Source organism: Sphaerodactylus townsendi, linkage group LG01 (assembly GCF_021028975.2).
Source record: "Sphaerodactylus townsendi isolate TG3544 linkage group LG01, MPM_Stown_v2.3, whole genome shotgun sequence".
NCBI classification, from domain to species: domain Eukaryota; kingdom Metazoa; phylum Chordata; class Lepidosauria; order Squamata; family Sphaerodactylidae; genus Sphaerodactylus; species Sphaerodactylus townsendi.
Genome location: NC_059425.1, coordinates 52,474,173 through 52,496,087, shown reverse-complemented (window position 1 = coordinate 52,496,087; position 21,915 = coordinate 52,474,173). Strand labels below are relative to the sequence as shown.

Sequence of the window (21,915 nt, the reverse complement as noted above, 5' to 3'; positions counted from 1 at the left end):
GGGGGTGGGGGGGGGGGGGGGTGGGGGGGGGGGGGGGTGGGGGGGGGGGGGGGTGGGGGGGGGGGGGGGTGGGGGGGGGGGGGGGTGGGGGGGGGGGGGGGTGGGGGGGGGGGGGGGTGGGGGGGGGGGGGGGTGGGGGGGGGGGGGGGTGGGGGGGGGGGGGGGTGGGGGGGGGGGGGGGTGGGGGGGGGGGGGGGTGGGGGGGGGGGGGGGTGGGGGGGGGGGGGGGTGGGGGGGGGGGGGGGTGGGGGGGGGGGGGGGTGGGGGGGGGGGGGGGTGGGGGGGGGGGGGGGTGGGGGGGGGGGGGGGTGGGGGGGGGGGGGGGTGGGGGGGGGGGGGGGTGGGGGGGGGGGGGGGTGGGGGGGGGGGGGGGTGGGGGGGGGGGGGGGTGGGGGGGGGGGGGGGTGGGGGGGGGGGGGGGTGGGGGGGGGGGGGGGTGGGGGGGGGGGGGGGTGGGGGGGGGGGGGGGTGGGGGGGGGGGGGGGTGGGGGGGGGGGGGGGTGGGGGGGGGGGGGGGTGGGGGGGGGGGGGGGTGGGGGGGGGGGGGGGTGGGGGGGGGGGGGGGTGGGGGGGGGGGGGGGTGGGGGGGGGGGGGGGTGGGGGGGGGGGGGGGTGGGGGGGGGGGGGGGTGGGGGGGGGGGGGGGTGGGGGGGGGGGGGGGTGGGGGGGGGGGGGGGTGGGGGGGGGGGGGGGTGGGGGGGGGGGGGGGTGGGGGGGGGGGGGGGTGGGGGGGGGGGGGGGTGGGGGGGGGGGGGGGTGGGGGGGGGGGGGGGTGGGGGGGGGGGGGGGTGGGGGGGGGGGGGGGTGGGGGGGGGGGGGGGTGGGGGGGGGGGGGGGTGGGGGGGGGGGGGGGTGGGGGGGGGGGGGGGTGGGGGGGGGGGGGGGTGGGGGGGGGGGGGGGTGGGGGGGGGGGGGGGTGGGGGGGGGGGGGGGTGGGGGGGGGGGGGGGTGGGGGGGGGGGGGGGTGGGGGGGGGGGGGGGTGGGGGGGGGGGGGGGTGGGGGGGGGGGGGGGTGGGGGGGGGGGGGGGTGGGGGGGGGGGGGGGTGGGGGGGGGGGGGGGTGGGGGGGGGGGGGGGTGGGGGGGGGGGGGGGTGGGGGGGGGGGGGGGTGGGGGGGGGGGGGGGTGGGGGGGGGGGGGGGTGGGGGGGGGGGGGGGTGGGGGGGGGGGGGGGTGGGGGGGGGGGGGGGTGGGGGGGGGGGGGGGTGGGGGGGGGGGGGGGTGGGGGGGGGGGGGGGTGGGGGGGGGGGGGGGTGGGGGGGGGGGGGGGTGGGGGGGGGGGGGGGTGGGGGGGGGGGGGGGTGGGGGGGGGGGGGGGTGGGGGGGGGGGGGGGTGGGGGGGGGGGGGGGTGGGGGGGGGGGGGGGTGGGGGGGGGGGGGGGTGGGGGGGGGGGGGGGTGGGGGGGGGGGGGGGTGGGGGGGGGGGGGGGTGGGGGGGGGGGGGGGTGGGGGGGGGGGGGGGTGGGGGGGGGGGGGGGTGGGGGGGGGGGGGGGTGGGGGGGGGGGGGGGTGGGGGGGGGGGGGGGTGGGGGGGGGGGGGGGTGGGGGGGGGGGGGGGTGGGGGGGGGGGGGGGTGGGGGGGGGGGGGGGTGGGGGGGGGGGGGGGTGGGGGGGGGGGGGGGTGGGGGGGGGGGGGGGTGGGGGGGGGGGGGGGTGGGGGGGGGGGGGGGTGGGGGGGGGGGGGGGTGGGGGGGGGGGGGGGTGGGGGGGGGGGGGGGTGGGGGGGGGGGGGGGTGGGGGGGGGGGGGGGTGGGGGGGGGGGGGGGTGGGGGGGGGGGGGGGTGGGGGGGGGGGGGGGTGGGGGGGGGGGGGGGTGGGGGGGGGGGGGGGTGGGGGGGGGGGGGGGTGGGGGGGGGGGGGGGTGGGGGGGGGGGGGGGTGGGGGGGGGGGGGGGTGGGGGGGGGGGGGGGTGGGGGGGGGGGGGGGTGGGGGGGGGGGGGGGTGGGGGGGGGGGGGGGTGGGGGGGGGGGGGGGTGGGGGGGGGGGGGGGTGGGGGGGGGGGGGGGTGGGGGGGGGGGGGGGTGGGGGGGGGGGGGGGTGGGGGGGGGGGGGGGTGGGGGGGGGGGGGGGTGGGGGGGGGGGGGGGTGGGGGGGGGGGGGGGTGGGGGGGGGGGGGGGTGGGGGGGGGGGGGGGTGGGGGGGGGGGGGGGTGGGGGGGGGGGGGGGTGGGGGGGGGGGGGGGTGGGGGGGGGGGGGGGTGGGGGGGGGGGGGGGTGGGGGGGGGGGGGGGTGGGGGGGGGGGGGGGTGGGGGGGGGGGGGGGTGGGGGGGGGGGGGGGTGGGGGGGGGGGGGGGTGGGGGGGGGGGGGGGTGGGGGGGGGGGGGGGTGGGGGGGGGGGGGGGTGGGGGGGGGGGGGGGTGGGGGGGGGGGGGGGTGGGGGGGGGGGGGGGTGGGGGGGGGGGGGGGTGGGGGGGGGGGGGGGTGGGGGGGGGGGGGGGTGGGGGGGGGGGGGGGTGGGGGGGGGGGGGGGTGGGGGGGGGGGGGGGTGGGGGGGGGGGGGGGTGGGGGGGGGGGGGGGTGGGGGGGGGGGGGGGTGGGGGGGGGGGGGGGTGGGGGGGGGGGGGGGTGGGGGGGGGGGGGGGTGGGGGGGGGGGGGGGTGGGGGGGGGGGGGGGTGGGGGGGGGGGGGGGTGGGGGGGGGGGGGGGTGGGGGGGGGGGGGGGTGGGGGGGGGGGGGGGTGGGGGGGGGGGGGGGTGGGGGGGGGGGGGGGTGGGGGGGGGGGGGGGTGGGGGGGGGGGGGGGTGGGGGGGGGGGGGGGTGGGGGGGGGGGGGGGTGGGGGGGGGGGGGGGTGGGGGGGGGGGGGGGTGGGGGGGGGGGGGGGTGGGGGGGGGGGGGGGTGGGGGGGGGGGGGGGTGGGGGGGGGGGGGGGTGGGGGGGGGGGGGGGTGGGGGGGGGGGGGGGTGGGGGGGGGGGGGGGTGGGGGGGGGGGGGGGTGGGGGGGGGGGGGGGTGGGGGGGGGGGGGGGTGGGGGGGGGGGGGGGTGGGGGGGGGGGGGGGTGGGGGGGGGGGGGGGTGGGGGGGGGGGGGGGTGGGGGGGGGGGGGGGTGGGGGGGGGGGGGGGTGGGGGGGGGGGGGGGTGGGGGGGGGGGGGGGTGGGGGGGGGGGGGGGTGGGGGGGGGGGGGGGTGGGGGGGGGGGGGGGTGGGGGGGGGGGGGGGTGGGGGGGGGGGGGGGTGGGGGGGGGGGGGGGTGGGGGGGGGGGGGGGTGGGGGGGGGGGGGGGTGGGGGGGGGGGGGGGTGGGGGGGGGGGGGGGTGGGGGGGGGGGGGGGTGGGGGGGGGGGGGGGTGGGGGGGGGGGGGGGTGGGGGGGGGGGGGGGTGGGGGGGGGGGGGGGTGGGGGGGGGGGGGGGTGGGGGGGGGGGGGGGTGGGGGGGGGGGGGGGTGGGGGGGGGGGGGGGTGGGGGGGGGGGGGGGTGGGGGGGGGGGGGGGTGGGGGGGGGGGGGGGTGGGGGGGGGGGGGGGTGGGGGGGGGGGGGGGTGGGGGGGGGGGGGGGTGGGGGGGGGGGGGGGTGGGGGGGGGGGGGGGTGGGGGGGGGGGGGGGTGGGGGGGGGGGGGGGTGGGGGGGGGGGGGGGTGGGGGGGGGGGGGGGTGGGGGGGGGGGGGGGTGGGGGGGGGGGGGGGTGGGGGGGGGGGGGGGTGGGGGGGGGGGGGGGTGGGGGGGGGGGGGGGTGGGGGGGGGGGGGGGTGGGGGGGGGGGGGGGTGGGGGGGGGGGGGGGTGGGGGGGGGGGGGGGTGGGGGGGGGGGGGGGTGGGGGGGGGGGGGGGTGGGGGGGGGGGGGGGTGGGGGGGGGGGGGGGTGGGGGGGGGGGGGGGTGGGGGGGGGGGGGGGTGGGGGGGGGGGGGGGTGGGGGGGGGGGGGGGTGGGGGGGGGGGGGGGTGGGGGGGGGGGGGGGTGGGGGGGGGGGGGGGTGGGGGGGGGGGGGGGTGGGGGGGGGGGGGGGTGGGGGGGGGGGGGGGTGGGGGGGGGGGGGGGTGGGGGGGGGGGGGGGTGGGGGGGGGGGGGGGTGGGGGGGGGGGGGGGTGGGGGGGGGGGGGGGTGGGGGGGGGGGGGGGTGGGGGGGGGGGGGGGTGGGGGGGGGGGGGGGTGGGGGGGGGGGGGGGTGGGGGGGGGGGGGGGTGGGGGGGGGGGGGGGTGGGGGGGGGGGGGGGTGGGGGGGGGGGGGGGTGGGGGGGGGGGGGGGTGGGGGGGGGGGGGGGTGGGGGGGGGGGGGGGTGGGGGGGGGGGGGGGTGGGGGGGGGGGGGGGTGGGGGGGGGGGGGGGTGGGGGGGGGGGGGGGTGGGGGGGGGGGGGGGTGGGGGGGGGGGGGGGTGGGGGGGGGGGGGGGTGGGGGGGGGGGGGGGTGGGGGGGGGGGGGGGTGGGGGGGGGGGGGGGTGGGGGGGGGGGGGGGTGGGGGGGGGGGGGGGTGGGGGGGGGGGGGGGTGGGGGGGGGGGGGGGTGGGGGGGGGGGGGGGTGGGGGGGGGGGGGGGTGGGGGGGGGGGGGGGTGGGGGGGGGGGGGGGTGGGGGGGGGGGGGGGTGGGGGGGGGGGGGGGTGGGGGGGGGGGGGGGTGGGGGGGGGGGGGGGTGGGGGGGGGGGGGGGTGGGGGGGGGGGGGGGTGGGGGGGGGGGGGGGTGGGGGGGGGGGGGGGTGGGGGGGGGGGGGGGTGGGGGGGGGGGGGGGTGGGGGGGGGGGGGGGTGGGGGGGGGGGGGGGTGGGGGGGGGGGGGGGTGGGGGGGGGGGGGGGTGGGGGGGGGGGGGGGTGGGGGGGGGGGGGGGTGGGGGGGGGGGGGGGTGGGGGGGGGGGGGGGTGGGGGGGGGGGGGGGTGGGGGGGGGGGGGGGTGGGGGGGGGGGGGGGTGGGGGGGGGGGGGGGTGGGGGGGGGGGGGGGTGGGGGGGGGGGGGGGTGGGGGGGGGGGGGGGTGGGGGGGGGGGGGGGTGGGGGGGGGGGGGGGTGGGGGGGGGGGGGGGTGGGGGGGGGGGGGGGTGGGGGGGGGGGGGGGTGGGGGGGGGGGGGGGTGGGGGGGGGGGGGGGTGGGGGGGGGGGGGGGTGGGGGGGGGGGGGGGTGGGGGGGGGGGGGGGTGGGGGGGGGGGGGGGTGGGGGGGGGGGGGGGTGGGGGGGGGGGGGGGTGGGGGGGGGGGGGGGTGGGGGGGGGGGGGGGTGGGGGGGGGGGGGGGTGGGGGGGGGGGGGGGTGGGGGGGGGGGGGGGTGGGGGGGGGGGGGGGTGGGGGGGGGGGGGGGTGGGGGGGGGGGGGGGTGGGGGGGGGGGGGGGTGGGGGGGGGGGGGGGTGGGGGGGGGGGGGGGTGGGGGGGGGGGGGGGTGGGGGGGGGGGGGGGTGGGGGGGGGGGGGGGTGGGGGGGGGGGGGGGTGGGGGGGGGGGGGGGTGGGGGGGGGGGGGGGTGGGGGGGGGGGGGGGTGGGGGGGGGGGGGGGTGGGGGGGGGGGGGGGTGGGGGGGGGGGGGGGTGGGGGGGGGGGGGGGTGGGGGGGGGGGGGGGTGGGGGGGGGGGGGGGTGGGGGGGGGGGGGGGTGGGGGGGGGGGGGGGTGGGGGGGGGGGGGGGTGGGGGGGGGGGGGGGTGGGGGGGGGGGGGGGTGGGGGGGGGGGGGGGTGGGGGGGGGGGGGGGTGGGGGGGGGGGGGGGTGGGGGGGGGGGGGGGTGGGGGGGGGGGGGGGTGGGGGGGGGGGGGGGTGGGGGGGGGGGGGGGTGGGGGGGGGGGGGGGTGGGGGGGGGGGGGGGTGGGGGGGGGGGGGGGTGGGGGGGGGGGGGGGTGGGGGGGGGGGGGGGTGGGGGGGGGGGGGGGTGGGGGGGGGGGGGGGTGGGGGGGGGGGGGGGTGGGGGGGGGGGGGGGTGGGGGGGGGGGGGGGTGGGGGGGGGGGGGGGTGGGGGGGGGGGGGGGTGGGGGGGGGGGGGGGTGGGGGGGGGGGGGGGTGGGGGGGGGGGGGGGTGGGGGGGGGGGGGGGTGGGGGGGGGGGGGGGTGGGGGGGGGGGGGGGTGGGGGGGGGGGGGGGTGGGGGGGGGGGGGGGTGGGGGGGGGGGGGGGTGGGGGGGGGGGGGGGTGGGGGGGGGGGGGGGTGGGGGGGGGGGGGGGTGGGGGGGGGGGGGGGTGGGGGGGGGGGGGGGTGGGGGGGGGGGGGGGTGGGGGGGGGGGGGGGTGGGGGGGGGGGGGGGTGGGGGGGGGGGGGGGTGGGGGGGGGGGGGGGTGGGGGGGGGGGGGGGTGGGGGGGGGGGGGGGTGGGGGGGGGGGGGGGTGGGGGGGGGGGGGGGTGGGGGGGGGGGGGGGTGGGGGGGGGGGGGGGTGGGGGGGGGGGGGGGTGGGGGGGGGGGGGGGTGGGGGGGGGGGGGGGTGGGGGGGGGGGGGGGTGGGGGGGGGGGGGGGTGGGGGGGGGGGGGGGTGGGGGGGGGGGGGGGTGGGGGGGGGGGGGGGTGGGGGGGGGGGGGGGTGGGGGGGGGGGGGGGTGGGGGGGGGGGGGGGTGGGGGGGGGGGGGGGTGGGGGGGGGGGGGGGTGGGGGGGGGGGGGGGTGGGGGGGGGGGGGGGTGGGGGGGGGGGGGGGTGGGGGGGGGGGGGGGTGGGGGGGGGGGGGGGTGGGGGGGGGGGGGGGTGGGGGGGGGGGGGGGTGGGGGGGGGGGGGGGTGGGGGGGGGGGGGGGTGGGGGGGGGGGGGGGTGGGGGGGGGGGGGGGTGGGGGGGGGGGGGGGTGGGGGGGGGGGGGGGTGGGGGGGGGGGGGGGTGGGGGGGGGGGGGGGTGGGGGGGGGGGGGGGTGGGGGGGGGGGGGGGTGGGGGGGGGGGGGGGTGGGGGGGGGGGGGGGTGGGGGGGGGGGGGGGTGGGGGGGGGGGGGGGTGGGGGGGGGGGGGGGTGGGGGGGGGGGGGGGTGGGGGGGGGGGGGGGTGGGGGGGGGGGGGGGTGGGGGGGGGGGGGGGTGGGGGGGGGGGGGGGTGGGGGGGGGGGGGGGTGGGGGGGGGGGGGGGTGGGGGGGGGGGGGGGTGGGGGGGGGGGGGGGTGGGGGGGGGGGGGGGTGGGGGGGGGGGGGGGTGGGGGGGGGGGGGGGTGGGGGGGGGGGGGGGTGGGGGGGGGGGGGGGTGGGGGGGGGGGGGGGTGGGGGGGGGGGGGGGTGGGGGGGGGGGGGGGTGGGGGGGGGGGGGGGTGGGGGGGGGGGGGGGTGGGGGGGGGGGGGGGTGGGGGGGGGGGGGGGTGGGGGGGGGGGGGGGTGGGGGGGGGGGGGGGTGGGGGGGAACATCTGGAGAGCCGCAGGTTCCCTACCCCTGATTTAAACCAAATAGTTTAAAATCACAATTTAAATCATGGTTTAAATTACTAGTCAGTTACTTGATTTAAATCATGGGATTTTTCCCCTGGTATAACCTTAACATTTACAACCAGATGAAGTATTCATTTTTTAAAAAAAACAACTTTTCAGATTTGTTTTACAGTTATATCAAAAATTATTGAGTTGGTTTTACTATTAGAAATACATAGATAAATAATTATGAAATTACTGCAAGGTCTGTTTTTAAAAGCTCACTCAATTCCTTCTAAATTTCAACAGCATTAACAATAAAACAGCTATTTTTCTGTATTTTGTTTAAAGCTTCAGAAATGGGTTTCAGGATTCTTAGCCCATATTCAACATTTCTCTTAAGATCTATTTTCTCTTGATTTTGTTCACAAACTATCATCAGAATAGGTCTGTTCCTGATACAAACAGTGCACTACAGAATTCCATCTGATATCTTGTGGGACCATTAGCTTGGTTCCACCCATTCCTTTCAGAGCTGCTGCTGGAAAGTGATTGTTATGGAAATATTTATGACATTTGTCTCTATTTCTGGGACACTGAAGTCTTTGCCTAGGAGGTGCTACAAATAAGCCCTGCAACCATATGTTATTATCTTTGTATTCTCTTCATGCTCTTCTAAATTTCTTCTCATTTTGGATACATTTGCAGCATTTTCTGTGACTAAACTGCATATTAGAAATCTGAATTTTTGTTCACATTTTATTATAGCTTTCGCTGCTACTTCTTGGAAGTAATCTGTTGCATGTCTATTTCCTGACACATTGTTTCTGGAAAAAAAATTCCTTCTTCTGTTGTTACACAAGCATATACAACAGGATCATTGTGGACATTACTCCACCGATTAAGACAAAGGCCCTTTCCACACATGTGCTGAGCCGAGCCTCCACTGGCATAACTTATGCCGGCGGAGGCTCGGGGGCCATTTGCACGCTAGCATGCGAGCGGCTGGCACTTCCCCCTCAGACAGAGAGGCGGCTCCATACAGAGCCGCCTCTGGTCACCCCCCTCCACTCACCATCCCATCCTATGTCGCTCTAGAGGACTGCAGGGACCCGCCCATGCAGCCCTGCGACCTCCAGAGGTCAGAGGGCAGCATGGGCGGGTCTCTGCAGCCCTCCAGAGACCCGCTGCACAAGATGGTGAGTGGAGCCAACGGGGAAAACAGCGTCTTCCCGGCAGTGCGGTTTGCACCGCGCTGGTGGGAACACACTGATTTTCGAAAACCTCAATGAGCGAGGTTTTCAGGGGTGGCTTCATGCCGCCCGGGGAAAGCCAGGACGGCACTGCTACGAAGCAGCAACGCGTCCTGTGCGAACGGTCTCCCAGGGACTGTGTTTTTGCCGTCCCTGGGACGCTGTATATGGCCCGTGCGGAAAGGGCCTTAGATTCACAATTTACCCTCTAGAACTGTTGCACATTGCTTCATTTCTCTTTCATGCACGTTATTTTGCTGTTTCCTTGCAACATCTGCTCTGCTGGGTGGATTGTATCCTGGTCTCAGTGACTGAACAATACTAGTGAAGTGTGAGTTTTCAATCAGATGGAAAGAAGAGTTCGTTGCATAAACAAACTGAGCAAATTTTCAATCAATTACTTCTTTTTCTAATCTACTGGGGTTTTTTTAAAATCACAAATCTATCTATACGGGTTCCTGAATGGTCAATTTTTTTCTTTTAAATGATGTACTGTGGATATGTGATATATTTGATGTAACTGAAACATTATCCTGGAGTGATAACTCTGTAACTATATAACAGTAGGATGGTGATCTTGAAGGTGGATAGTTTCCAGAATCCTTTAGGTTGATGATGGATTCCTTTAAACAAAAAAGTCAGTGCTGTTATTTTATTATAGATATAATTTCAGTGTATTAAGTATTACTCATTCTGTTCACTGCCACTCAGTACTGCCCCAAAAATGAATATTTGCTTGTTTTACCTCTTTATTTCTTCATAACAACTTTGTCAAAATGACAGTAACATGCAGTAATAATAAGTATATTTTTGCTCAAAATTGACAAATTCCTCAAGGCAGTCTTGGGCAGCCCCATCCAAACCCAGAGGCAGTGGGACATGGTGCCAGTGCGGTGCCACCCTTCCACCTCCAGTAGGGCTTTCTGGCATTGCACAGAGTTTGGAAAAGCCACGAAACTCCCCCACCGCTGAAAAGCCCCATAAGGTATCACTCTCCTGATGATACCAAAAAGGTGGCATCTGTCCAAGAGCTGGTGCGCTATGCCACCAATCCCAAACCCTGAGAGGTCAGCTCCACCGCTGGAATGCCACGCCATGCTCTTCCCAGCAGGCATCCTCCTTGGCAGAGGCATTCCTCCCATTGGGCAAAGTGGGCAGTTGCCCAGGGCGCCCCCTTGTGGGAGGCACAAAAACTGCAGGTTCGTTTGTGGAATTTTTTGTATTTTCAGTGTTTTTCAGTTTTTGGTCTGCAGAGGGTGCAATTTTTAGGCTAGCACAGGGGTAGGGAACCTTTAACACTCAAAGAGCCATTTGGACCCGTTTTCCATGGGAAAAGAAAACACTTGGAACCGCAAATAATTTTTGACATTTAAAATAAAGATAACGCTATATATATTGGGGTTTTTTAACCTTTTACTCCGCTCATTCTGAGAAGCGCATGAATGCGTCTGCCCTGCTGACTGCAGGGTGGGCAAGGATGGGGCCAGCGGCTCGGCCTTGCCGGCCGCAGGGAAAGCACCCACCCCGCTCCAACAGGGCAGGCGAGAGGGGAAGCCCATGGCGCGGCCTAGCCAGCCGCGGGCAGTTGGTGAGCCCGCCCTGCTGCCTGCAGGGCGAGCAAGGATGGGACCAGCGATTCGGCTCATGGAGCCGCAGTGCAAGGGCAGAAGAGCCGCATGCGGCTCTCGAGCCGCAGGTTCCCTACCCCTGGGCTAGCAGCACCAAAATTTCAGTGATTTTTCAAGACACTCTCCTGATGATATCACCCAGGTTTGGTGAGGTTTGGTTTAGGGAGTCCAAAGGGAGTGCCCCCATCCCCCATTGTTTCCAATGGGAGCTAATAGGAGATGAGGGCTAAACCTTTGAGGGTCCATAACTTTGGACCCCCAGAACCAAACTTCACCAAACTTGGGTGGTATCATCAGTAGGGTCTCACAAAGATACTCTGAAATTTTGGTGCTGCTATCTTAATAATTGCACCCCTGAAAGCAGGCACTCCCTAAATTTCCTCAGATTTCTTTTTAAATCCACCCCCTTCCTGCCAATGCTTATTTTCTTTCTTTCTTTTATTCTCTCAATGCTTAATAAAGGTGTTGTTGTTGTTGTTGTTGTAATTATTATTAAATCCACCCGCTTTGGCATGGATTTAAAGGGAGAATCTGAGGTGCCCAGTTTAAACATTGAAAGTGATGCTGTTTCAGGGTGGGGGAGAATCCACTCCAAAACAGCATCACTTTCAATGTTGTTTAAGGTGGATTTAAAAGGAGAATCTGGGGCCGCTTCCGCACACGCAAAATAATGCATTTTCAAACCACTTTCACAACTGTTTGCAAGTGGATTTTGCTATTCCGCACAGCTTCAAAGAGCACTGAAAGCAGTTTGAAAGTGCATTATTCTGCATGTGCGGAAAGAGCCTGGGCTCCCTAGTTTAAACACCATTGAAAATAATGCTGTTTGGGGGTGGATTCCAGCATCACTTGTTTAAACTAGGGAGCCCAGATTCTCCTTTTAAATCCACCTTGAAGGGAGAATCTGGGGTCCCCAGTTTAAATAACATTGAAAGTGATGCTGTTTCCCCCAATTGGGGGGACTGGACACAACACTATAAAATGTTTTCATAGCAGTAATAAAACATTTTGAAAGCATTTTGAAAATGTTTTCAAAAAAATATTTCTGCTGTGTGGCATGGCCCATTGCTGTGTTCAGATTTGTGAGTTGGGGCATGTTCTATAATGTGATGGTGACTTTGAAACGACCTGGTAGAAAAAAATCATTGTTTGGGGGGGCATCAAACTCAGATTTGCCCTGGTACGCCACTGCTCTTTGGATGTCAGTGCAACCACACTGCAGCCCAGACTTCTGGGTTTAGCAGTAGTGGGGCAGCGGGATGCACAGCCACTGGTTTGTCTGCCCTCTTAACTGGGGTAAGTGTCTCAGGGAGGTCAAATGTGCCAGGGTGAGGCCACATCATTTCCAGGAGCCCTTTCAGCCCCTGCACATAGGATGGGGCTGTGAGAAATCTGATGAAATGAATACATTTACTAACCTGAAGATCTTGCCTCTTCAAACATCTTTTTGTCATCTTTATCAAAGGACTTACCATGATGTTGTTTCGTTCAGGCCATCAGGCCTTGAATTTCTTTGTTGCAGTGTTTACATTTTACCCAAATCTAAACGAACTTCATTAAAATATTCTCAAACTGGGTCTCTTTCACAGCCTGCTGCCAGGATAAGTTTTCTGCTTCAAGGAGAGAATAATATAATAAACCTCAGGCTTTACTCACAAAGATCCCAGACTTGTAAAATATTCTGCTCAAAAGGTTTCACTTTCATTTTTACTGCTTGTCCCTCCCTCCATACACTGAGGTCCTTGTACAAATCTGTAAACTTAGCACTCAAGACAAGGGGTTGATTATGGGTACATAGATTTGCAAAGGAACAATGGGACTAAGGTCTTTTCTTAGCCCTGTATGTTTATTTATAACATTTTTGTTGTGAAGAAGTGTGTTATCTCTGCAGTCACCAATTCAAAGTTTTGTTAAATGTAAAGCCAAACATCTGTGATAATATCTTTTAGATTGAAAAATTGCCCAAAACAATCTCACAGAAGCTATTGTGAATGGATTAATGGAATTTATGTATCAAAAAATTTAAACATTGCATGAATATACAGTCTCATGCTACATAATTAAAAAGTAATCTTTATTTAATGATGAATAAAGTTTGGACTAGAACGTATCTTAAATAGAAAACTATCTTTAGATAGATTTTTCTGCAAAAAAGCATTTCATTAAAAATTTTTATATCTACCATGATTAAAACCAGTTACTTGCTTAAAGATAATAAGTTAAATAATTCCTTTTATATTTTTACCGACACTCCTATGGGAATCACCTCCCATGGGTGAAGAAGGTGCCAATAGCAGGAGAAAGCATTTCAATTGGGTTCAGCATGTATGGCCAAAGGATATAAAACTGTTGCTGCCCTCACCCATCTGCCTGGTAGAACATCTCTTTCAGGCCCTGTGGAACTGAGCCAAATTCCTCAGGGCCTGGGTCTCATTTGACAGCCTGTCCACCAGGTCAGGACCAGGGCTGAAAAGTCTTCGTGTTCAATATTCTCATTGTGGTGTTGAATAACTTTCGACTTTCCTTTGTATTCATTCACATCAGCAACTGAACTTACTTTTGGCTTTAATCCAGTTGCATCAGTAAGAATAGTGCTACTCCTACTTGTCCTCTACTCTTCCCCATTGAATGCTATCCAATTTTCCAGCACTATATCTGATTGAGTGCTATGCGATTTTCCAGCACCGTATCATTTTTTTCATTTTGGATTGCCTCGTGATAGGGTTTTCAAGGTAAGGGTTGGTCAGAAGGATTGATCAGAAGGTTTACCATTGCCTTCCTCTGCATGGAACTAACAAGTGTTAGTTGTACTGGCTCTGCTGTTTTCTATAAAAGATCATCTGCCAGTGTCACTATTGCTGTTGCTCAGCAGCTACCCTCCAAGGATTCTTCTGCCCCCATCACCATCAGAATTTTCTTCTGCTGAAAGCAGTAGATGCTATCTTAGTCTTATGTCTCAGCTGTGACCATTCCACCTTAAGTGACCCTGCTAGTTTACATTCTTAACAGAGTCAGAATTTCTTAGGGAACGGGTATGAGCTTTGCTGCCACACACAAATCCCTTTCTACATTAAGGGGTGTATCCAAGAGGGGAACAATTAGGATAGAATCAAATTCATTCATCCCTCTTCTTTCTTCTGCAAATGCCAACCCTGCTGATACAAGAGGCAGGGTGACATTTCCACCCCCTCCTCCCCCCACTACAGCACTGCGCCCTCCTTACCTGCATGCCTATCAGTTCATGCGTGTCATTTGATCCCAGGAATCATTTATTGGATGTGAAAGGGAGGGATGGGGGGGAGAAGACTCAGGAAGGATCCCCAATTGTCAGCACCTTCTATAGGTTGCAGGATCTAACTCTGTATGCTTGCAATTTGTACAAAAATATTATGTATGTAAAATGAACCCATAAATTTAGAAATGAAGGAAAGCCATCCATCCCTTCTCTTAGGAAATGTCAGCATCATCAGCTGCACAGATATCAAGCCAACCTAAGCTGCATGCAATTCAGAATTCCCCCTCAATAACAAAACAAAAGAAAAAACCAGGCAAGATTTCCACTGCAGGTGGCCAGGGAAAAGATATATTTCTAACATAAAATGTGATAACTAGATGTAGAGCTATTCCGCATATTTACAACGAGGTGCAATCGTTTACAACGAGGTGCAATCGTTGTAAATAAGTTCATTTTCCATTTATAAAAAGGGAAAATGAGTTCATTTATAATGATTGTAACTCATTATAAATACACTCTTCGGAATCCACTGTAGTGAACTTATTCATACATCAAAAATTAGCTACGTGGGGTGAAGGGCATCACCTTACATAGAAAATGAAAGTAGAGTTAGACACAGTATAACAGTGCAATCCTCAGGAGAGATACTCCAGTCTAGTCCCATTCATTTTAATGGGCTTAGATTGGAGTAACTCTGTATAACTTTGCACTGTTTGTTTCCAATACCATTCAGTCACTATTGTTTCAGTGAAAGCATTATTAAAAAGTTAGGAGGGGAGATACTGCATACATGAATGTATTTTTCTGTAAGACAATCCACAAATAAAGTGATTGCCACAACAAAGTATCCAACAGTGTGCGGGTACAGTTCTTAGTGCATATCAGTTCTTAGTCTGAGCAAAAGTCATGTATCACATCTGCACATAGCACTATACTTCAAGTCTTAGAGAGCAGGAGAAAAAAAGAAAAATATAGATAAGTTCTTAGCTAGCTATTGTATATCTTTAAAAGTATCTTTACACAACACATGAGAAACATGCTTGTTATGGGTTATTTCAGTGTCTCTCATGAGAAAAATATGAAGCACAAATAACAGGTACATCCTTCATTACCCAGGTCACACATGACTGAAAACCCTGACATGCAACATACCTCAGTTGTTCACACTTTTCATATTTGCTGAATGAAATAGCAGCATAATATTGGTGTACCCTCTTAGCAACATGATTCGCTTGCATAAATTAATTAAGAAATTATATTCCTAATCAGTCGAAGTGATCAGCAGGGTTGACAGGGCAAACCATATAATGGCTCAACTCTCACAAAAGGAAGGAGTTTGGGAAGCCCTATCAAGTATGTTTGGCTTGCTATTTTTTTTAAGAGGACTGGAAGGAGAAAGAGGCAGAGAGGATTGGTTGCTTTGGTTTCTGGGCAGTTGTAGACATAGGGGACATAGTTGGTAAGAGTGAGGTAGTGTCAGTGGGCTGGATGGGATGCTAGCAATGGGCAAGATGGTAGGCTGCCACCCCAACCCCCTAGCCACTCTCTGATGTGACTGCTTCTATTGACCTTGTTATAGAGACAGGGTTTATGATAATTGTGGGTATATTACACCAACCAGCATACAAGTAATTATTTTCTGAAATCAAAGGACTGGCAAAAAAAACAGAGCTCAAATACAAGGTTTGTTCTAAGTATGTTGCTTGGAAAATGTCCATTAATAAGAAATATTCTTTGTTAGCAGAATAATTTTGGATAGATGAGATTAAGGGCAACATCTACAACTGTAGATAACTGTTCATATGGACTGTAGAATATAAATTGAAAAAAGTATTCATCTTCATTTTCTAACTCTTGTGTAAATTTTTAGAAAGCAACCCCATGTGTCTAAGTGCACAAAAACGTAGTTCCCACTGCACAATTTTGGCTCATTGCAAGAAATGTGCCCAGCCTGCACATTAAAATCAACCCTGATTGCAGAGATTAAATGCATCATTCCAATATTTTACAGTTTGATATCTTTGAGATCATAAGTAAATAAATATTGTGTGAGCTTGGTTGGGCTGACTAGTTTATATTAGTCAGTTACTTCCACAGCCTTTCCTTCAATGGGCCAATAAGAATGTGCGCATCTAGAACGACTCTTGAATGACTCAATGCTTGTTTCATTTCAGTGCGGAAGCAGTTAGAAACCTTCTTACGGTAAGTGCTAACTCCATTGGGAGCCTATTCACTAAAACAGCAACATGACCTTCTATTTAATAAGTCTGCGTAGCTCATCTTTTGATGATAGAGTGATTCACTTAAGAAGGAACTACAGATGTGTTACAAAGTTGCAGAAATAATTTGTAATTCTCAATGTGACTCTCTTCCCAGAATGATTGGTGTCTTATGTATGTAGTAGGGCTACAACCTAATTCCTTTTTTTATTTAAGACACCTGCTTTATAGAAATAGGAACCCAAGAAATGAAGCACAAGATACAGTTTTTAAATACAGCTTATTCCTTGTCTTTTTAATTCATGTAACATGTGGGGGAGGGGAGGACACTGCAAGTTTTTTTATCAATGCCCCCAGAAAGAAGAAGAAATAATTTAAATGATGTATGGGTTCCAGAGTTTAGAGTAATAGTTTTGACAATCGATTTTATATATGCCGCATCCTGATTGCAAATTCTCAAAACTCACTTTACAGGAGAAAGTCCCACATTAGTTTATAAATGTTTCATAGACATTAACAAGAAATTCTGACTGAATCAGCCTTCTGGGCAGCTCCAAATATAGGCACAGTCTCAAACTCTTTCTGGGTGACACCTCTTGCTTGAATGGAATTGCATTCTTGAATCCTTCCTCCCTCCCAAGCATAATTTCCACATAGTGAAAGCTAGATTTTCAGAGAGAAACACAGAGAGATGTAATCTTGTTTTACACAGAGGAACGTTCAGTCATGTGAGCTGCTGATTGTAGTCTAAAGTAGTAAATTCCAGGCAGGGGTATAACTTCTAAAGATGGTATCCAAGGAAAGCATTGAGCTGCATCTCCGCAACCCTCCAACTTCACATGGAGATGTGGGGGCACACTGTTCAAGGCTGGCACCACCACCAATGTCTGCAGTTTAAAACTGGACCTAGGCAAGCTGAGCCCAGTCTTGAAATGCAGGCCCTACCCTCGTCAGGTTCAGCTTTATATTGCCTGCTCCGCCTCTGAGGCTGGGCCTCCAAATTCAAAAATTGGACCTGGCCTCCATTTGACCAGAACCAGTTTTAAACTGTGGGTGGAGTAAACCCAGCCAAGCCCAGCTGTGAACTGCACACACCCCCTTCCAACTCCACATGGAGTTCAGGGACAGGAACTGTTGAATACTAGAGCCGAGCCCAGTCTTGAACTGCACCTGAGTAGAGTTCAGGGGTGCAGCTGGATCCAGGCCCAGCCTTGAACTGCACACCAGACTCCAAACTCCATGTGGAGTTCAGGGTGGGTGCAGTTCAGTGGTGGGGTGTGGGGTTTGTGGGGAGGGAGCTTTAGGCTGCCTGGCACCTTTCCTCGAGCAGCCTCTGGGGTATCAGCCCTGGCTTGCCCCACCCTAGTTAAGCTCTGGATTCCAGGAATTGTTTAACCATATCTACTTTGAGGATAAGTTTATGTCTAATTCTTGTTCACCAATTAGGACAGTGAAAAAAAGAGGCAATTATTTGTTCCTGAAATTCTTACTGTGCAGTCTATATATTTGAATCCTTGATACATAGCTATAGCTCAGAGGTGCTTAAATGTATGTTGTATCAGAATGGTGTAGTGGTGAAAGCGTTGGGCCTGGATCTGAGAGACATGAAGCTTGCTCAATGACCTTGGCCCATTCATACAATCTTAGCCAAACCAATCTCACAGGGTTGTTATGAGAGTAACATAGAAAGGAGAATGGGAGCTGGATTGGGAAGAAAAGTGGGATATAAATGAAGTAAATAAATAATAAAGTCCTAGGTTCATCCTTCGACATCCATGATTAAAAGAAGTTCAGGTAACAGGGCAGAAAAAGACCTTTGTTTAAACCATTATGGAGCCCCTGCCAGTCTCAACTTCAGTAGTGACAGGAGTATTATCTGTCCTAGTAGTCTATCGCTTCTTAAAACCTTCTCTGCTCCCTTACCAGCATTTTTTTTACAAAAAGGTTCCAATTACACTTTGAAGGAAGCTTTTGGACTACCATGCTATAAAGCACAGATGGAGGTGAATTATAAATTGAAGCTAATATGTCTTCAGTCAGACTCAGGAACAGGGGCCATGTATATACCACACTTATAAATTAAAAATTCTGCACCCAGATGATCTGAATTCTTTGCCAGAAAAAGTTGGATTCAGAGGTCTTTCTACTTTTTTTCAAATTGGTTGAATTAGCCAGCGATTTAGTTTGCAGAATTTATTTGTTGCTGTTCTGGTTTTGCTATCACAGAAAGATCAGTGATATGTGACTGACAATCCTATTTAGAGCCTCTGAATTCTGAGATCCCAGCAGGATTTGCCCCAAAACCTTCAAGCATGTTTATTTATACAGTTTGCCTTTCAGCCTTTATCATCTACAAAGTAGCTTATAGTAATAAACATCGTTTATAGACATTTAAACAAAAAATCCTTTGGGACTGTTAAGGGCTAGAAATTTTCTAACTAACCCTGAGATTCTCACGGAGCAGCAATCTATTCTTCCTATCACATCCAGTATGTTTTCTGCACTCTAATGGAACCATGGCAGGTACTCAAACTTTGGTGACCGTGAGCCTTAGGAACATCTGGTAGAAAATCAGTTGTATTTGGATCTCACCAAAATGTGTTAGAATGCTAAATTTCTTTGATCCCAGATTTCCCACCCATATAGGCATATCCAGACAATTATGCTTCTTGACTCAGTCCTGTCTTTCTGCACTACAGGACTTAAACTGTATCCCTCTCACAAATATGGGATCATCTTGGGGCCAAACTACTTGATACATTTCCCTTCAAGTCACACAGTAGCTGAAGGGAACATCACTTCTAAAGCCCGCAGGAGCCAACTTGATTCAGGACAGTGAGGTAGGGGGAGGTGGTGGTCCCTGAGCTGAAATGGCCTTGTTAGGGATTAGTTTACACTCCTTTGCATCTGCCTGTGGTGCATGCAGCTCCAAAGTTATGCAAATAACTCCTCACGGGGGCATTTCAGCTCATAAAAAGGTGCTTGTGGGGAGTCAGACTTCCCACATCACTATGGAGAGTTAAATTGACTGCTTCTGGTTTAAAAAGTGATGTTTTCTGCAATTCGTTTGTGACCAAGGTCAAAGTAGGTTGGGTCCAAGGAATCTAGATCCAACTGATTAAAAAAGTATTGTGTAGATTGGCCCTTAGTATCCTCTTACTCTGTGCAGGCAGAGTAGATCATGAAATAGTGCCTGACTGCTTCCTTCCTCCTGTCTGATGGCCTCAGTAGTGGGAACTGGAAGGAGGGAGTCCAGACACGCTGGAGTCTTGTCTGGCTGAGCAGGAATAGAATGAACTGAATAAGTTAATGAAGTGAACAAATAGAAGAGAATGAGACAGTATAGCTTTGTCTATAAGAAGTGGCTGGAATTCATACATCACAGCAACAACAAAAGAATTTCAGAAAACTGAAAAGGAAGAACATAAGAACAAGCCTTCTGGATCAGATCAGAGTCCATCTAGTCCAGCACTCTGCTACTCGCATTGGCCCACCAGGTGCCTTTGGGAGCTCACATCCAGGATGTGAAAGCAATGGCCTTCTGCTTCTGCTCTTGAGCACCTGGTCTGCTAAGGCATTTGCAATCTGAGATCAAGGAGGATCAAGATTGGTAGCCATAGATCGACTTCTCCTCCATAAATCTGTCCAAGCCCTTTTTAAAGCTATCCAGGTTAGTGGCCATCACCACCTCCTGTGGCAGCATAAGAGAACTTTGAACTTCTATAGTACTTTTTTAAGCCTCTTTAAGAATATGTCCCCACAAATGTACCAGACTAGTTATACTGTCACAGGAAAATGCACACAAATATTTAACACAGAGGTTACTGGTGGTGTGAAACTAATGTTGAGTCCCTAGTGGGAACCTGTCCTGTGGAAATTCTAATGCTTGTTGATCTCATAAGTTACCATATTCTAGCCCAAGTTATTTTATTGATTGATTTAGGTAGGGAATTCCAAAGTTTTGGTGTTACAACTGGGAAAACCATTTTCTGAGTTGCCACCCATCCAGCTTCATGATGGGGGTCCATAAGCAGGGCCTCTTAAGATCGCTACAGGGAATGGGTAGGTTCATAAGGGAGAAGGCACTCCTTAAGATATGCTGGTCCAAAACTGTATAGGATTTCAAAGGGCTATAGCTGCACCCAGAAGCAAATCTGGAACTAATGAAGATGAAATGAAGTTGGAGTAATAGTCCCTACAGTCTGCTCTGGTCCACATTCTGAATGCAGCATTCTATACCAACTGTCTTCAGGACAGTCTTCAAGGGCAGCCCTCAAGAAACAGTTTTCAGCAATTTAATCTAGATGTTACAAGTGTATGCACCACAGTGGTAAGATCTTTCCTGCCCAGGATGGGTTGTGGCTGGTTCACCAGCTGTACTGGCAAAGGTTGTCTTGTCCATCATTGCTATTTGTATATGTAATAGGAGACTTGGGTCTTGGGAACCACAAAATGCAGCATTTAGACTCGTATTAAGGAGCACGAAAGACACTGTTGGCTTAACCATTCAGAAAAATCTAAAGTTGCAGAACATGTCTTAAACAAAACTGGACATAACATTTTATTTGAAAACACTGAAATTCTGGACAATTCAAAAGGTTTCTTTGTCAGACTGCAGAGGGAGGCCATTGAAATTCACAAACACCAAGACAACTTCAACAGGAAAGAAGAGACTCTGAGAATTAACACAGCTTGGTTACCAGTACTTAAAAACACCAAAAGCAAACCCCAAGGGCATGCTAAGTTCATGAATAATGGACTCCACTCAAACACAGGATTTGCATTTACCAATGCTGCTGCTGCTGCAGGGCATGAAAATGTGAATCACTCCCTGGACTGATAAGCCCCACCTGTAATACAATACTATCAACCACTTCTTTGCATAACAAGTTCCACCCAAAAACTTACTGATTGGTTCCCCGCCCTGGGACATGGACAATATATACCCCAAACATTCCCTTCTCTCTGGACACAGTGTGTAACAGACTTCCCTCTGTGATACACTTCTGAAGATGCCAACCACAGATGCAGGCGAAATGTTAGGAACAAGATTCACCAGAACACGGCCACACAGCCCGGAAAACCCACCACAACCAGGAAAATATTCTGATTTCTGGCTCATAACTTCCCCCCCTACAGGATTATCTCCATTTTGCAGTTTGTTAGTCCTCATCTATCCCAAAACTGCCTCTAGGCAACTGTTCACAGTTTCTATGGACTCCCCTGGTTATGCTGGAAGCACAAGATAGAGACCTGTGTCATCTCCATATTAGTGAAAAAACCCAAATATTCCAGTGGCTTTATGCAGATGTTGAAAAGCATGGGGGACAAGGTAGAACCTTGCAGAACCTCACAGTCCAGAGGCCATTGGGTGGTGCATCCATCACCCAGCATGAGATTCTGAAACTCATTTTTGAGGTAGCCCAATATCCCAGCAAAATGATGTCTTCCAATCTGGTCTCTCAAAGTCAGTCAATGATTGAAACACACTGAGAAATCTCCCATAATTAAATGGGTTATATTTTCTCTATCCATTTCATGGCATAGGTTATCCTCCATGGTGACTAAAGCCATTTCAGTTGTGTAAACCAGATAGGAACAGATCCAAACAGAGGCATAACTGGGCAAAATGTAGCCTGGGGAGGATTCCAAGTTTTCTGCCCCCCACAAACACCCTGCCCCCTATGCCCCCTCCCAGTGGTTGGCCCCCCCATGCCCCACTTACCTGGCCAGGCAGGGACACGAGGCGTAGCTTTAAGGGGGTGGAGTGGGAACACGCCTCTGATCCTTGCCTCAGCATAGCTATAAGGAGGGCGGGGACTAATCCTCCCCACCCCTGTCCCCTTATAGCTATGCTGGGGCAGGGCCATTCCTCTCCCTGCCCCCTTATAGCTACACTGGGGCAGGGATGCAAGGCTTGCCTGGCAGTGACCTCTGCTGGGCCCAGCAAGGGGAGGGGGAAGGGGGTGATTTTCCACCCCCATGTGACCCACCAGTGCACACCTGTTGCACCAGTCCCCACCCCGCCTCCTTATAACTACACCTCTGAATCCAAACAGCCCGCTTCATTTAGGATCCCCTGAAGCTGCTCAGCCACCACTTGTTCAATCATCTTGCTAAAAATGGTATATTTGAGATTACATAGTTATTCAACTCTTCTGGGTCCAGGGCAGGTTCCTTTAGCAGTGGATGTACCACTGTGCACTTCAAAGAAAAAATGAGGTCCCTCTAGGGTGGCATTTATTGTCTCCTAGATTGACCCCCCCCCCAGTAGATTTAAGCAGTCAAGAGGGACAAATGTTGAACAAACAGGTGGTAAATTCCAAACTTCCAAGAATTCTGTCCATACTGTCAGACTGAAT

The 21,915-nt window shown here is 59.3% G+C and overlaps 1 protein-coding gene across 2 annotated transcripts in view; it reads left to right on the top strand.

Moving 5' to 3' along the window:
• Positions 1-21,915, top strand: part of MTA3 (metastasis associated 1 family member 3) — a 228,140-nt gene that overhangs the window by 189,014 nt on the left and 17,211 nt on the right. The window contains exon 18 of one of the 2 annotated variants that reach the window (XM_048494638.1): positions 15,509-15,536. The exons of the other annotated variant lie outside the window; for it this stretch is intronic. Coding sequence (XP_048350595.1) covers positions 15,509-15,523 — 15 coding nt within the window. The 3' untranslated portion in view covers positions 15,524-15,536. The remainder of the gene's footprint in view (positions 1-15,508; positions 15,537-21,915) is intronic. 2 annotated transcript variants of the gene reach the window in all.